We start from the raw sequence: 17,559 nt of genomic DNA on the forward strand, positions 1-17,559 counted from the left end.
TGTGTCCTTTTGATAAGGTACTCTTTTCCCCATGGGTCTGTAAGTCCATAGTTAATACATCCTTGATTTCTATGGAAAGCAGTGTTAAAACCCCTACAAAACTACCTAAAAGGAGATAGGGGCTAACTTCAGCACTTCAGCCCTGCTATCTTTCATAATTTTTTTTTTTCCTGGGGAGGAGGTGCCTCAGTCAAAATTAGTCAAAATTATTCTTGTTGTAAGTCTTTATGCATCCAGATGAATTAATTTAAGATCATAATTATATTAATTAAGAGCACTGTTTCTACAGGTGTGGATAGTTCCTAAGGAGCAAGTAGCTGCAGTAGGATTGTACAAAAGCAATCTTTGGCAATTCACAAAAGGCAGAGTTTTTTTAGGCTTTAGCAGATTCATTTGAAATGCCCTTATGGGGTTGGTATCATTGTTATTTTAATGATGTGGCATTGGAGACATGGAAGAACCAATGCTTTACCCACAATCACTCAGCAAGTCACATCCTTCTCACGGGTGATGCCAATAACTGCACTGCTGATACCCACTAGCAAACTAACTCTCATTTCACCATTAGTGACAACCAAGAAGGTTTCTTTGAGTTAGACTCTAGGCCAAATTTGAAGTAGGCTTTGAGCTGGCTCTGCTGTGAGACAAAATCCACAGGTAAATGACATGACCACAATGAGAAGGGGTGTGATCTACCACAGGACTGTCAGGCTAATAGTTCACAATTTGTCTGTTCAAGAATGTTTGCTCAATTTCATGTCACTGAAAGAGAAAAATGCTGTCCCCTTTTAATAATAAACATTGTATTTGACGAAAGAAGATGTAAGACAAGAAGTGATAACAGAAATTCCTCTGCAAATAAGCTATTTGTTTCCAAATCCATTCTGTCTCTCCCTTTTTCCCTCTTAAAATGCACTTGTGTGGATCCCACCTATGCACCAAGCAGGGAGATCAAGATCTGGCTCCACAGGGGTGCTTTGTACTGTCTTGAAAGCAAAATTTAATCCAGGGAGAGGATAATGCACTCTTGAGTTACTGGCTCCTTCATCCTTGTCTTGGACAAACTTCCTCTCATCTCCAAAGAGTTATCTGAGTACAGATCATAATATTCTCTTCCTTAGAGTTTATTATTAATTTATTGAAAAAAACACAATCCCTTCAGCTATGAAAATTACCCTCATTTATCTCTAAATAGGCTTAACCTCTTAAACTGTGTCAGATGCTGCAGATTCACCAATTTGATCTAGATCTTCAGATCTTCTCTGCTCCCACAGCTCCAGGGCAAATGACTCACGCTGTTTGCAAGTGCCTATCCCACTGAGCCTGGCAGTATCAGTGTGGCTGAAGGTTTCTACTAAAACCTGAGCAGGGATTTTCTCCTGATCAAGCTGAGCTCACCAACATACTGCAGCCACAAATCAATATGTTATACTTACATGAAAATCCATGCATTTGCAGTAGTCCAGCCACAGATCAGTAGAGGAAAATGTGTTCTAGAGTCAAACAAATATGATAAAGGCAAAATCCTATTGATCCATGTCATCATTTTCCCAGCTGTATTTTCCTTCACTGGTGGCAGTCCTAGGAAGATTGGTCTGCACTACCTATTACCTTACCTTTGAAATGGCTTTGGAAATATGAAACGGAAATGTCAAAGTATTTTCAGACAATCTAAATGGCTTTTATAGCTTGTTCCTGGAAATCAGAGTTCCCTGAGCTGTCTGAATGTTTGATCCTTACTCTATAAATCACTTGTTTTAAAAGCAGAAGGGATCAAATTTCCCAGGTGTGTGCCTATTCCTAGAGCTGTCCCACCCCTTCTGCTACTTTTCCCGGGGAAGAGGAAAATCTTGACATGGAAAACCAGGGGAAAAATCTCTTCTAGGTGAAGGGTAATGGTTCCCTTCTGGCTATGTGGCACCTGGGGATAGAAATGTTGGTGCAGCCAGTTTTGCCCAAGTTTCCACAAAGTCCTGTGCCTTGGCACTTACTTGGTCATATTTATGTGCTCATCTGTGGACCGGGAAGCCACATGGAAGAGTTGAATTCTATTTTATTTTATTTTATTTTATTTTATTTTATTTTATTTTATTTTATTTTACTTCAGTTATCCAGATTATGTTGCTCTTGCCTAATGAATGAGCTGGATGCTTTGAAAGTCCATGTTGGTGCTCTGAGAGCCATCTGTGTCCTCAGCTCCTAGTTTCTCATAAGCTCTTTGGAGTGAGGGCCTGTGTATTTTATGCTGCCATCACAAATAATAGAATCTCAGTTTGATATCCGTGATCGACTGTGCATGTCACATTTCATGCCATAAAAAACATATGCACAAGGTTGGAAGGGCAAACATGCTTTTGGCTTCCCTGCCATTTGTAATTCAGTTTGCCTGCAACCCTTCTTTCATTGTGTGTTGCTACTTTTATCTTGAAAAAATTTCCAGAGTCCCCTGGAAGAAGAAACAGGCTCTATTTACTGACATTTGTTCCAAGTTATTATGAGCAGACAACTCGTGTAGGCTATAAACAAGATCTCTTAGCCAGAAGCCTTCAGTCAGAACCTACCAAGCCGAACGACTTCCTTCATTTAAAAAGGTCTGAATTAGCCATCAAATATCACAGCATCCTGAAGAACATCCATAGGACCTCCTTGCTTTCCTCCTTGGTCAAGGTTTGGGCTGGCACTCAGTTAAGTTGCAGGGAGTCTTCTCCATTGGATCCCATGGCTCTATGTGCACACACATGGGTTAATCCACACCGTGAATTAATCAATTAATTAATTAATTCAGCTGCAAGTTCCACTGCAAGGGAGTGCCAGGGCTGAAATGAGCCCTGAAGCACATTGAGGCATTGCTCACACAGCTTTTCCATGTTTCTGCACAGGATGAACCCAGGGTCAGTGCGATGGGGAGGAATCATTCTGTGCCATCTGCTTCCTCTCTGGCAAACCTCAGTGCGTGGCAGGGGAGTGTCCTCCCGTGGCTCACCCCTCTGTGTGTCTCAAGGGACACAGCCCTGACAGGCAGCTGTGGCACAGGGTCATGTATGCCCTGACGCACTGGCTTCCCTTTCACATTTGCTGATGGTCCCCATGCCAGAGGCCAAGCTTACTTCACAGAGGCTATGTTCTGCAGTGCTCAGGCTGTCTCTAAGATCCTACCCAGGGAATAGATAAACAGAACAATGTTTGGGCCTCTGGTACATTTTAATGTCATTTTCAGGGAAATATATGTGTCATAACAACACAAAGCAGGCATAGTTCCCTTGCTTTCGATCCGCCTGGTGCCAGGGTCCACGTCATTTCAGCATTGAAACAGATCCAGCAAGTTCGTGGTAACTTTACTCTCTGAAGAAGTGCCTCTTTTGCCCCTTGGTCTGTATTTGTCTCTTGTCTTCCAGCAGTGTTCCTTACTCCTGTCAGGGAATGTCACGTACTGTTATGTTAACATCTGATTTTCACTGGAAACCCTAGGGAGTTGGGCCCTTATCTCCACATACCATACACATCAAAATAGCTTAATCAAGCCTATTAATTCCAGGGCTTGCTGCTGATCTGGATAAAACACTGCCCTTTCCCAGCACTGAAGCTTTGTAGCCAAGTTTCACATTGCAGCACTCTCCATTAAGTTTGTTCTCTGCTCCTTGGGGCTGAACACATTCCCCTAGAGTCTCTCAGGTCTTACAGAGAGGTGCCGGGTTCTGCTCTAAGGCTCAGATTGATTTGGGCTGATTTTCCAGACCAGAAGCATCCCATCACTTTGAAAATTTCGACTTGAGAGTCCTTGGTGTCACTTCCTGGTGTTCTGGGCAGTAATTGCCACATCCAAACGTTGGTTCAGGGCAACTGCAGAGCCTAGGAAGGTATCCAAGAGCAGAGAGAAAACTCAACAATGTGCCAAGACCAGGACAAAACTCAGGGAATATCATTACAGATGTGGCAGTGGGGGATCTGAGGAAGCAGACATGCCTTTGTCCTTGTCCCTGCATGCCTGATTTAGGGAGGGGTGGTGGGACATGGCTTATTCATCAGAAGGAACAGCCTGATCAAGAAACAAACTTTAGAGAACTAGACATGGGAAAATTAGATATAGGAGGATGGTTGCAAGCATCTTCCTGACCAAATGAAGAAGTGGACCAGATTCTTCTGCCTTTTCCCACCTTCAGCAGCATTTTACCCCATGGCTCACCCCTGACTCTTAAGGCAAATGTGTCCAGCAGCCATGGGGATGCCTGGTGTTTAAAGCAGCCACGAGACATGTGCCTGTTGGTCCAGGGCTGCTCAAGATGTTCTGCTGCTTGCTTTTCTGGGAAAGGTGCAACATGAAAGAAGTGAAGGCAAACAAAGAGCTCTGGGGAGAGAAATGACAGGCAGCAGCTGGAGCCAGTGGGTGAGTTGCCGAGTGACAGAGCAGTTGGGCTCCTCGCTACTCTGCTACTATTTTGGAAACATTAATAAACAGAAGAGGCCAGATCAATCTCTCAGGGCTCCAGCACAAGCCCTGAGGAGCCCTGTGGACATTGGTGGCACCAGCAGCCTGAGACATCAGTTTGTTCATAAGAACTCTTCTTCATTTGGACTGTGGGCAAACTCATCGAATTTAGCCACTGAAAACATCATTAGCAGTCCACTAATTAGCAGATCTCAACTCCTTGGCAGGTGCAACCTTGCACTGAGGAATTTATGCTCATTGTGCCATGGAGAATATGACTTCAACTTCTGCAGGGGGAGTTTTCAAGCAGCTGGAAAAAAGTATGGATGTTTATATTTTTAAAAAGGGATTGTTTTTACTTCTGTCAATTATTAATGGCTCTCAGGTCAGGCTAAGGAACAATGCCAGGGATAAATTACCCTGTATGCTATTCATATATGCTCTACCCAATTGTCTCCTTCTCAAATAGAGGATTCACCTCACAATGAACTCCTTGGCATTTGGAAAAAGAGGACTGACAAAGCAATGAACTTGGTGTGCCCATTTATTTATGCTTTGACATCTTTCCTACTTTGTCAGGTGTGTTTAATCAAAAAGAAGCAGGAAATGCATTATAATTATAAACATATTACTGCAGAAGAAAAAGGCCTCCCTTGGAAAGGACTGCATTGTTTGATAAATGGTTACAGTGAAAAAAAACAGGCTTAACCTACGACACTTTGCTAAGATCAAAGCAAAGTTGCTGCCACAAGTTGCCTCTGCGGCAGGATTCAGCTCTGGGTTTGCAGCAAGGCAAGGGGAAGAACATTGACAAGAAAATGCAATCTCCTCCCTTCCTTTTCTTTTTTCACCTGAAACTTTCCCCCTAATACTAAAAAAAAAAAAAACAAAACAAACCAAACAAACAAAAAAAAAAAACTCAACTATTAAATATTTGCTGTTAAAATTAATAGAAATAGTGATGAACCCAGCTGTGAACACAATAACAAGGGTCATGTCCAAAGCCCCTTCCTGAAGCCATGGAGAGATATTGTTTTCGACAGGTTCTGACTTGGGATCCTGATGAACCAAAGCAAAGATGGAGTTAGGGAATAACCCTGGGAGATTCTGGATGTCCTGCAGTCTTTCCACGTGACCTTGCCCAAACTTGCAAACATTCCTTAACTGTGACAACAGCTGAGCCCCAGTCAGTATTGTGCTGCTGCTGTGAAAAGCAAAATCCTTCTGGGCTCTGAGACCAGGAATGCTGTAGGTAAGATGGAAAAAGGGTTTATTGCCCTTCTCAGCACTGCAAGGCTGAGCCATGGCCCTGCACTTAAATAAATAAAACCACCAACAGACAAACTGAAAATTGTCCAGAGGAGAGCAACAAAAATGATCAGAGGTCTAGAAAACATGACTTATGAGGAAAGATTGAAAGGGCTGGGTTTGTTTAGTCTACAGGCTTTGAAACATCCTAATAAACTCTAAAGATGTAAAAAATATATGGCATCTAAAAGGGTCAATTGATTGCCCTTTATCTCTATGGCAGAAGGTACAGCACAAAGAAGATAGTATTAAAAGCTCTGAAGCCAATAACACCTCAAGTTTGTTACTTGGGGAGGGATCAGAACATCTCATGGCAGATTTTCAGTATTTTGGACAAGTACCATGAGGGATTGGGTAACTCACTGTCCCATGGAACAGACTGGTTTCAGCCATGTGTTCCTATGCTTTCCTTGATCTCGTGACTGTGTCAGGGCACCTGAGGACAAGGCTTGGAGCTGATGAACTTTTAGAGCACTCCCTGATTTGAAAAAATGTGGCAGGTGCTCAACCCTTCTAGAAGTTGCAAGAAAAAAATCTGTTTAAAAACCCTCTTTTCCATGGCTTGCATGGTTATTAAATGAAGAGCAACAAATCCCCACCTCTTCATGGGGTCGTCATTGCTTTGTGAAGCACCTTGTTGCTCTCTCTTAGGGGATTCCCATCTAGATGAATACTCAAACGCTTGAATATTTAGATGCTCAGACCTCTGAAAAAGCATGTAAAAGTGTATCAGGTAGTGACAACCTTGCAGATCCTGCTACAAAAATTCACCTCCTGAAAATGGAGAAAGAGGTACCTTGGCCAACTCTTGCTAGGAGTGCTTTTGCAACTGTAAAGAAGTGAGGATGGTATTAGGTACTGGTCTAGGAGGGCCAGGTGGTGGTCAGCACCTGATTAGAAAGGGAACATCCCTTCTCCCCATCATGCCCACCCAGAGGCGAGTATCCCATCCTGGAGCTGCATGTGCTGCTCCCTACCCATGACCGAGCAACCTTCCCTCATCTGCCCTGGAAAGGCTCAATGCTGTTTTCTGATTTCAACCCCTCTTCTTCAAAGGGTCCCAAAAGCTTTGTCAGGGTTTGCATCAAAACTCACACAAGACAAAAGCCTATTAGAAATCAGGTTTTGAATTTAATGCCCAGCAACCCCAAATTCCTTGAATTATGGGCATGAGATGAGAGGTTTGTGCAGGAAAGGAGCACAAGGTTGCAGCCAGAGCAGAGATGGCCATAACCCTTGGCATCTCCAAGGACCTAGGGGTCAAGTGAGGGCTCCCCAAGAGTTGGGGGGAAGATGCTGTGTTCAATCCTGCCGCAACCCTGCCTCTTTTTTGCATTCCCCATTTCCTGCCCAGCTGTGCAAGGTACTGCTTGGTCCCACATGAACAAAGAGAAAATCACTAGTTATATGATATAGGAATTAAAAAAAAAAATATCTATTTGCTTTTAAGTGTAAACCTATTACTGAGGCAATGATTTGCAAACATGGGATTATGGCCCCAAGTCAACTTTTTCCCCCCTCAGTTTTGGGTACAGTCATGAGCCTGGCAGGAATCTGTGTCAGCTAAAATGCAAGGCAGCAACTGGCATCTCCTGGAGTTTGGAGCTGAGTGGGGTCACAACAGGATGGAGTTTGGGAAGGCAGCACTGCAGGGTTAGGAATAAACATCTCCCTGGGGCAGACTTTCCATAATTGGCCATGACAAGGCTTCTTTCTCCAGAGAGCTGGAGCTGGTCTGTGAGGAAGCAGGATGAATCACTGCTCCAGCTCAATTTGGCAAATGCCATGATTTAGTTCTGTTTTACACAGGGAGGAGATAATGATATAGACTGAAAGACAGAAGAGAAATCTAGCCAAAGGCTTCTGAGCTGGGAGAGGAGTTTGAGTTCCCACTCATTTTTCACAGGTTTACTCAGGTCCTTAGAAGGAAACCCTGGCAATACCCACTGGTGTAAAAACAATTCCCTTTATCAACAAAGGGAGGGAACAATGGGGACTCCTGAACACAAAGCTCATGCAAACAATAATAGCCCTTTTATTTTCCATTGTTAAACCAGCAGTTGATACTAAATACTTCCTTCCAGCCCTCTACTTCATTAACTATTTCTGTCACTCTTTGCTCAGTTTATGGGAGGGGATCTTAATGTCTGGAGCTGGTTTTCTGTTCAGCCTTTTGTGAAGAGGAAGGTTGAGCATGGTTTCCTCATGCTATTCTGTACCCTTTGAAAAGTTCCACTTTCTTTCAAATATGAAGAAAAAGGGTGTTGTTTCTGCCAGGCTTTCTCTGGATGGTGGTCATCTGTAAAGCTCCTTGCTATCTCAGCAATCTTACCAAGCCCAGTGACCTAACAGCAGTTCACAGCCTGATTATTAATCCCCTCCCTTTAAAAGTATGCACTTAGTGGCAGAACCCCACGAAAATATTGACGGAGCAGAGCTGTTTTGCCAAGTGGCAGATTTAGACTTGCTCTTCTTGGAAAGCTGGCTTCCTGTCACTGGCGTTGTCTCATGGGCTTTTTTCCAGTGGTTTGGAGAGAGGAGAAAGGGAAAAGGAAATTGTTCCTCCCAAATACCTCTTCTCTTTTACATCCCCTTTCCTTCATGTGTCCTCTCTGCTAGTCTACATTTCAGGAACTCCATCAGCCAAAGTCATCCTAACTAACTCCACTGCTATTCCTCATGCCAAAGGAGAAGGAAGATCCCTGCAAAATAAGATTCCTTGAAAAAGAAGGTGCAGACAATCTTAATTTCCATCCCATCTTCTCCTGATTCTTCACAGGCCAGGCAGATGGAACAAAAATCTTCCCTGCACTGTGGAAGAATGTTAGCTCTGAAAAGTCAAATCTGCTTCTTGTTGCAATATGAGAGTTCAGATCAAAGCATCAGTCTTTTACTAATTTCTAATTAGCTGATAGGAAAATTAAAATTTTATTTCTTATGAACTGACTACCACAGCTAACTCAGGTAGCTGCTCCTGGGCTGGCTACAAGACTGGAGCTTGAGGCTTCCTATTCTAAACACTCCCACCGCTGGAAATGGAAAGCTCAGTCAGCAATGAGCAGCACAGGGCTGTGGCAGGCAGCTGAGTTTGCATGACAGCAAAGATCTTGCTTTCCCTGAAGATAGCAGCATCCCCCTTCTCTTTTAAAGTCTGTACAAGGACAAATCCCACACCAGGTTCTTAGCCAGTATCTTTTTCCTGTTTCCTCTTGAGATGCTGGGTAAGGCCTCCAGACTGGACTCAGCAGCACCAACGTCAGCCAGGTGAATACAGTGTGAGCAGAGCTCACCATGGCCTTTCTGGCACAGGGTCTGGAAGGACTAACGCTGCTAGTGCTTTCAAGGTCAAGACTTTGTGTGACCCCATGAAGATTCCCCATATGCTCTCTGCAGAGTGAGGTGGGTCCTTTTTGGGAAGAAAAGCACAAAATATCAAGGTAATACCAAAAGTCATTTAGAGAAGATTAGAACAGGGGACACACTGGAGTGTCAGGCACCCATGGTCAAAGAGTTTGTGCGGCAGTTTTCCCTTTGGTGTCCATGTGTCAGTCTCTGGATCATAGCAGTCCAAGGAATCCAGGTCCTTGATGACATTGTCTGAGGTGAGACATCGTCCTCCTGTAACATACATCTTGTTCTTGATGACAGTGGCTCCATGATGCATTCGTCTGTCCTTCATGTCTGCACATTTAACAAACTTGTTGCCTTTTGTATCATAAGCAATTATTCTCCGGGTGTACCCTGAATGCAAAGCCAAAGAGGTGGAAGAGACAGATGGGAATTAAGCTCTTATGGCCAGCAGAAGGAATAATAATATATTTCATGCTGGTCTTCAATAAAACATATTATAGTAGTACATAATTTGGCAGAATTAAGATATCTAAACTAAGAAGTGATGATTCCTAAGACAGGAATGCCTGGCTGTCTATCTTCCTTTCCTGTCTGTCCTCATCCTCATTGTAGCACCTTGGCCGCCAAGGCTTGATGAGCACCATAAAGCCCATCAATCAGGAAACCAATCTGCAAACACAGTTGGGGCTTGCAGTTACCTGCACATGCCTTCAAACACCTGAAAATATTCCTTTTTACTAAACAGACTCCTAGAGCTTCACTTGGAAATACAGAAAGCAGCAGCAGATGGGATGGGCCTTGTTGGGTTGGAGTTGTAGCTGTCTGCTGACTGAGCTGGTTATGCAACAGCACGGTGCCATCAGTGCTCACTCCACTCCTGAAGCCCTCAGCAGCACATTTGTGCTGGCCACCATGCCAGTGGCCCAGTGGACAGCTCTTCTTCTGAGGGGTGATACAACCTTGTATCAGCTGAGAGGCAAGGGCTAGTAAGATGGCCACTGCCCTGCAGCAGTGGAGGTGTGGAAGCTTGGTACCAACAGTACCTTGCCCATGTAGAAAAACATGAGTGTGGTCTGAGGTGAGGGCAATCTGCCTTACAGGAGCTTGATAGTCTTGGACCTTTGGACTCAGCCCTCCCCTCTTCTCACTGCAAAGGACAGCAGTGACCTCTCCCTGAGGGGTGACACCACCTTGAAGTCCTGTGCAGTTTGGGTTCAATCCTCTGCTTTGCTAAAGATTCTGTGTATCTCATTTTTCCTTAAATAATTCAACACATGCTTCCTCCTGGCAGTCTGTAGTCAGGGAAGCGGCATTAAGGACTGTAGAGGGCCAAATTATCAATGACATGACATACCCGACTGCCATGGGCAGAGGTTGGTCCTCAGGTTGAAAAAGACAGACACAGAGAAGCTTCTTCTTTCCAAGTATTTTGCATTCTTTTTGGGATATTTCTCAATTACTTCCAGGGGGTAGCTAAAAGACCAACCAACACCTCATAGACCTACAGCCCACCCATCCTGACAAGCCATCCATGGCCTTGTGGCAGCTGTGCTTTCCATTCTTCCAAGTGGAGCAGACAGGGAGGACCAGGCTGCGAGTCAGCAAGGGAGGGTCAGGAGCTCCATGCTCCTGGCTTCCTCCTGAGAGCAGTAACTTGCATTGGCTTTTCCTCAGTTTTCTCCACTCAGGTGCTGCTACTTGGGGTAAGAAAATGCCTCATGGAGAACTTATCTTAACTTCAATCACCATGAGGCTCCAGAAGAGAAGTGTATGGAGGGTGGGCACACTTCTTCTCCTTTCCTTCCCAAGATCCAGGTGCTTTTTGAGGGACCACCCCAAACAGGAAGGCTGTGAAAACCCCCAGGACCTGGGCAGGGGAGGGAGAGGGAAAGTGAAACAGAGCCCTTACCACCTACGATGATAATCTGGTCTCCAATCACAACAGCTGGTGCACAGACATTCTTTACTACTCTGGTCTCCATGCGAAACCACGTATTCCTGGAGACATGGTAAACCTGACAAAAAACCAAAGATGTTCACACAGCTGTTTATGTTTCATTTAAACTGACATCTGTAATTACAGAGGAACTTCTGAGTTTTATTTTGCCCAATTTGAGCCAATCTTCTGGCTCAAAACTGCTGGAAATCTGAGAATGTACCCACTTTTTTTTCCTATGTCCCCTTGGAAAGCATTCTGGATCCCCAAGATTTTCTGCTCAGGAGATGCTAGCACAAAGCACTAAAGCAGTGTTTCTGTCATATGAAGGCTTCTTGCACGGCCATTAAATTACTGTAACTGTTCTCCCAAAGGGCAAGCTGATTCATTTCATTTTCCAGTTATCCTGTGTATTCCTTATTAGTCTTAGCAATTTCCTGGGCAAACAAACCTCAGCTTCAGCTAGCTCTGCTGGCAGCCACTGTGTTTGCCCAACTGCTATATATATGCTAGTGACTGGTATGCACTCAGACTGGCAAAGGAACTTAGAGTGGTATCTAAGTTATCGATTTATGTGAGAAAAAGAGCTGTTGCCAGATGATGATCATTCAATCATTTGCATCTGGGTGACACAAACCTTTATGTCATGTTATCTGCTTCTTAATATAGCAAATATTACCAGGGCATCTCCCCACTAACTGATAAATACATTTCCTTCACTCTGATAATGAAGTACTGTTATAAAGCATTTCTCATGTCCTGGTTTCCATCTTAGCTTAATGATCCTTCTTAGTTAAAGCACTTTGAACAGTGAAAAACACTCATGAGAAAATAACATTTCAATGTTGCTAAAGCATCAAATCAGATAAGAAAAAATGTAAGGTATTTTTTTCCTCCTAGTAGAGTGTAATGTCTGAAAGCAGGCAAAGAGCCAGCAACATGTGGCAGGAGCCACATTTTTAACACAACTGTTTATCCAAAATGACTGTCAGTTTAAGTTCTGGCCCTTTGATGAGTGAGTATCTAATCTCTCTAATGATCGTGAGTGTTTGCGTTTGCTGCGAGCGAGCAGGTGCACGGCTGGGACCCCAGCTCAGCGCCAAGTGGAAAGCACTGATTTTGGTGTGATTGGCTACAGGCATGGAGCCAGGCAGGGGGAACTGCTGCTGCCTGCCATGGCATCACCTGCAGCAGCCCTGGCCCTAGGGCCCACCAGTGGCACAGCTGACTGACACCCAAAGCAGTGCCTCTGGGGCTGCTGCCTGGGAAACATTCAGAAGGGGAATATGAAAGAGCTGCAATGCTGCTTGAGGCCATGGATCAACTCATCCTGCCTCTTGCTGCAACACACAATGAAGTTTTTTGAGTGGTTTGATTTCCTCATGAAGGTGATAGACTGCTGAATACCTTAGAAGAATTGCAAGCAGGACTGACCATTACCTGGATAAGCCGAACAGGGTTTTGCATTATATCTTCTCCCCCAAAGAGGTAAACCCTCTGATCTTTGGCAGCAACAGCAGGGTGAAGGACAGCAACAGGCATGTTTGCCATGCTCTCACAGGTGTTGTAGACACTATCATATCTTTCCACAGAATTCAGGACTTCCTGGTTTTCACCAATTCCACCGAATGATAAAATATAATTTTTATATGCCAGGCTTCTGTGGGAGTAACGTGGAACAAGCATGTGCTCAACCAACCTCCACTGATTGAGTTTGAGGGAGTAAATGTAAATATTACCACTGACCAGACTTTTCTTATTGCTAACAGGCATCCCTCCGAGCACAAAAATATTGCTGTGTAAACTCACTGCAGAAGCTTTGTAGAGGCGCATGGGAAGTTTGGCCAGGCTCAGCCATTGGCTCGTCTTGTCATCATATAGCAGGACATCCCTCATTGTCTGCTGGCTGTCCTTCCTGCCACCAATGATGATGAGGAATTCTTGGTTGGAGTACCTGCGAGGAACATGCATCATGGGTTTGATGTCAGGCGTGTTGGTGCTGTACAAAGAAAACATCTGTCTCCGGGCCGACTCCAGGATGCTCCTGCAAGTGGGTGAGGACTGAACGAGTGAGTCATTAGCAATGAAATGGAAGAGGAAAGTTGGATGGACGTACTGAAGTCGGACCTTCTTGAACAACTCTTGGATGTAGCCTTGTCGTGCCTGGAGGTCATGCCGGATCCAGACCGTCAGTGCCTCAAAGACCTGCTCCTCTTCCCCACAGAGTTCATCATCCCCAAGGTAATCGATGAGCTCCATGAGACAGAGGTCCTTCAGGTCCTCGGAAGAGGCCACCACAGGAAAACATTTCAAAGCCATAGCCTTGGCTTTCTTATTCAAGCTTTGGCAGTTCAAGACTTTTGCCAGTCTGATCATGCTCAGACAGTTGTCAGGGGTCAGCTTGTCTTGCAGGTAGGTAGAGCAGGCCTCAAAGAGCTTAGTGTACTGCAGCATGGATGCAGTCTCCAAGAGGCACAAGACATTCTCAGTGGATATTAGAATCTCCCCAGTGTAAACATAAAGGATAATCTGATCCAAAATATCAGCATCGATGCCCTTTAGAATGACTTTAGGCTGGTGACTCTCCCTGAAGTTGTTACAGAACATTGCCTTGAAGTATGGACTGCTGGAAGCCAGCACATTTCGGTGGCAGGGGATTTCAAAGCCCCCGGAGCAGAGGGTAACATCGGTCAGCATCCTGCTCTGCCGCAGAGCATTCAGCTGCCTCAGCAGTTCAGAGGAGAAGTCCTGGTCTTTGAAGACAAAGTCTTCAGTGGATCCCTCTTCCATAGCAAAATATGAGAGAGATGAATTCTGGACTTGGCAGAAAAAGCCCCAAGTTCTTAGCAGCTTTTATTGAAAAATTCAGCTCCAAGGGAACAAATAAGGACTTTGATGTTGCTGTAAATATCCGTTCACTATTACACATAAAAATGGAACATGGTTTAAGCACAGTGGGAAAATAATAAAGAAGCCAAAAAGTCGCTAAGACCCTTTAAAACTTTCATAAAGTTATCAGATAGGTTGCAAGTCTGAGGTCAGCACTGCCTGTGTCATTGGCAAGAAGCAAAAGCACTGAAGTTATCTCACTGATTTTGGATTAAAGCTGGAGGGCTGAAGCAATTGTTTTGTCCATTTCCATCATGTTGAATAAACGCACTTAGACATTTATTCACTATTTTAAAGTATTAGCAGTTTAGTAGCTTGTGCCTCTTTCCTCTAGAGTTAGTCACTCCCAAAGAATGCAAATCTGGCAGAGCTGAGCTCTGCAGCAGGACGAATGGAACCCTAGAGGCTGGGAATCTGCATTAAAAGTTATTTATTAACTCTGCTTAGCTGTGGATTTTTTATGTTAATCAGACACACAATGACTAAATTAGGTACCACGCAGAACAATATGATGAGTATCTACGGTCATGGCTTAACTGCTCAACCTGCAGTGGAACCGAAGGGTAGAAACGTTTACCTTCTGTTGTCCTTCACTGCATGCACTTACTCTCTGTCGTTTATTCTCTGCTGAGTTTTTCCACAGCTAGAGCCTGGACAAAAACCTATAAACCCACGGGAGGTTTCTTTCGGTAGGTAGGTGACTCATAGAGGGCGATTTCTGGCCGTGTTTATGCCGCAGTCCGTTTGCCCGCTGCCGGGCGCTGCGCGGCATTGTGCACATTCCAGCGCTAAGAATAGGCGCGCAGCGCTCCGCGCTCCGAGCGCATGTGACATTGCCGCCGCTGCCTTTTGCAATGACCTGGCTGCTTCTGAGCATGCCCGAGTGGTGTTTTTCTGGCAAATGTTTACATATAATAAATAGACACGGAGAGGAAAGTTCACTTATAAAAGTCCTGGCTGTCCGTTTGGAAACAGTGGCAGGACGCTGTCCTAAAGTGCCTGGGAACTCTAGAAGCCTGTAAACAGTCTGCAATGCCTGGCGCTACGCTGTCACCGTCGTTTCATGGAGAAAGGCGGAGAAAGAAGGGCTTCGAGGGACTCCGGTGGGACGGACAGTGTCTCCACCCTATGGAGCATCAGCCTGTTGCAGTGTGGTGGGAGACGCTGATGCACTGGCACCCCTGCATCCAGCACTGCTCCAAGGTGGGAAGGGAACGCCCAGCTACCTTCATCAAGCAGAAAGGGAAGTTCACTCTTGGAGCGATTTATCTTTATGATGCCGCTTGATATTTCATATAGAAAACACCAGGTTGTGGCCTTTTGTCTAAGGACCTCAGCTCTCTGAAACCCCTAGCAAAGAACATCTCAATCAGATGGCTTGAGGAAGCTCAGTGTTACAGGTGGGAGGACTGGAGTAGGTTGCTGCAGTGAGTAGCAAGCTGGAAACCAAGATTTCAGAGTGGTAATTCCCAGGGTGGAACAGAGCTCCCCAGGGCACACACCTTGATGGGGTCCCTCACTGCAGATGGCTGCACATGAACAAGCTAAGCTCCTTTTGCAGGCAGTGAGGTCTAGTCAATACAACTGAGTCTGCCAAGTAATTCAGGTCACCAGTATGTGCAACCTGTATTTGGGCAGGTGAACAGTCCTCCAGGCACTGCTGGGTGTCCACAGGTGCTCAGCTGCCTCAATCACACGTAGGTGCCCACATTTAACACTCCCATGGTAGGCATCTATGATGATGAGCCTAAATCCATTCTCAGGGCTGGGATCATTCAAATGTCTTGTGCCAGGGGAGGATTCTCCAGAACCCCAGCTGGTGACTTGTCAGGGTCTTCAGCAGGTCAAGTGTGATGTGTTCCAGCTCTATACCACATTCCTTCATGTTTCAAGAGAAATAGAGTTGGCTGCCCTTGCCTGGGTAACTGGATTGGGCTCCTCATCTCTGCTGAGATTTCTCCCTTTGTTCTAGGGTGGGGTTGAATCCAAAATGTAGTTTCTAAGCATCAGTACAACAGGGAAACACAAAGTTAAAGCAAAAGTCCTTCTCATATTTTCAAAGGCAAAGCTCACGGGTGAGTCATGTCTGTATTTAGTCACAGCAAGGCAGATGAGCAAAAATCATTAGGAGTCACAGTGCCCTCATATCAACTCCCATGCCATGCTGGTGTTTGCAGTCCTCCAGATGTACCTGCCTTGGTGTCCATGGTGCAGCAGATCACAGGGATGTGTACAGCCTGTTCCTCTAAAACTGGCAGCTTTGCATCATGGGCATGCTGTACATGGCCTTTCTGAAGTGGTGAAATGCCTGAAGGCAATCAAAACCCTGAAGACCCAGCCCCATGTTAAAGACAGAGTGCAGTCTGGCTGATGTAGCTTTTTGGAGGCTGCCCACACAATCTGTGTGTGTGTGCTCACATGTGTATGAGGTGAAGTGAGGGAGGGGAAGAGAAGGAGCCAGGATTTGAGTCTTGTAGATGAGTCACTTTGAGGGTAAACATGGCAATCGACAGCCTTTTCCCTTCTTCTTAAGTAAAGAAATGACCCAAGAATGATGTTGAGGTGCTGGGGAAAATGTACCCTCCCTCCCTACTCCCTGCTGCTAACTCACCAGCTGGACATGATCTTGCTATAAATATTTAGAGTGGCATTAAAAACCAAAGGAAAATTTTTTCTCTCCTTGTCCAGGGAACATTAGCTACCCAAACAAAACGCCCTCTCGCTTTCTTTCTTGTACTGTATGCATATGCTCTTGTTGCAGTCCATTCTGATGATTGATGTAGCTTTATATCTCTCTTCTGGCTCCTTGTTGCCTGCTTAGTTCTGCCTCTTCCTGGCAGTGGCTGTGGATTACTCTCTTAACCCTTAAAGAAAGAAAAGATGCTATCTGACTTTATTAATGACACAGGTTTATGGGGTTGGGGAAGGCTAGGTAGGATGTTCTTGTGCTTCAGACACTGATAAATGTGGCATTTATTTAGAAGATCCCAGGCTCGATGGCTTTGCACAGTTACGTAAATTCCTGCTAGCCCAGAGTACAGAGTGTGCTGCTTAAATAGCTTATTGCTTTGGGGAGGGTGGTGTTGCTCCTTGCTGAATCCCCACACAGGTCCCTGCCAATTTAGAGCCAGGGCAGCTGAGCAATGAAGCTCCGGCTGCTTGCCTTACAGCTCTCTTCATATTTTTTCCCAGAGATTATGGCTTCAGACACATCTACAACAAAGTGGGCACATCAGCACCGCTTAGTTAGGATTTTCTTTATAAATAGACTAGAAATCACTTTTCATGCCAAGGACAATATGTCCTATATGGCCCCCACTCTATGGGGGATGGGGGGAGGGAAGGGGAGGTGAGGCATGCGCCCTGCTGAGAGGGTAGAACTGTTTCTGCTGGGGGACACTCTAAATTGTCAGATAAAATCTGTTTCTAAATTATTTCTTGAGGAAAGTTTTCTAGGAATGTATGGTATTGACTGAACCAGACCTGAGTGGTCTTTCTTTTAGGAAGACAAAATTACCATGAGAATGAGATCTTGCACAGATAATGGTCTTGTCTGAACAGAAATGGGAAAATGGCCTCATTTACAGGGTATGTGACCCAGCAGCACCTTGAGTTGTGATGCTGCAGGTGCCCCATAGCCCCTGGTGGT

The 17,559-nt window shown here is 45.0% G+C and overlaps 1 protein-coding gene across 5 annotated transcripts; it reads right to left on the reverse strand.

Annotated features, from left to right (window-relative positions):
• Positions 1-2,045: 2,045 nt before the first annotated feature.
• On the reverse strand, positions 2,046-14,963 carry KLHL38 (kelch like family member 38). 5 transcript variants are annotated; one of them, XM_021546443.3, is made up of 4 exons: positions 14,518-14,958; positions 12,462-13,939; positions 10,995-11,100; positions 7,734-9,475 (listed from the first exon to the last, which is right to left on the reverse strand). In XM_021546443.3, exons 2-4 carry the CDS (start codon positions 13,809-13,811, stop codon positions 9,189-9,191), a joined length of 1,743 nt encoding a protein of 580 aa, XP_021402118.2. In that variant the 5' UTR covers positions 13,812-13,939; positions 14,518-14,958; the 3' UTR covers positions 7,734-9,188. The 5 variants fall into 5 exon arrangements, with proteins under 5 accessions (XP_085428654.1, XP_021402118.2, XP_085428653.1 ...); XM_085572527.1 differs by having other exon boundaries at positions 14,434-14,958; XM_021546442.3 differs by having other exon boundaries at positions 14,488-14,957.
• Between the last annotated feature and the right edge of the window lie 2,596 nt (positions 14,964-17,559).

This window comes from Lonchura striata, chromosome 2 (genome assembly GCF_050655825.1).
Source record: "Lonchura striata isolate lonStrDom1 chromosome 2, ASM5065582v1, whole genome shotgun sequence".
Taxonomy (NCBI): Eukaryota; Metazoa; Chordata; class Aves; order Passeriformes; family Estrildidae; genus Lonchura; species Lonchura striata.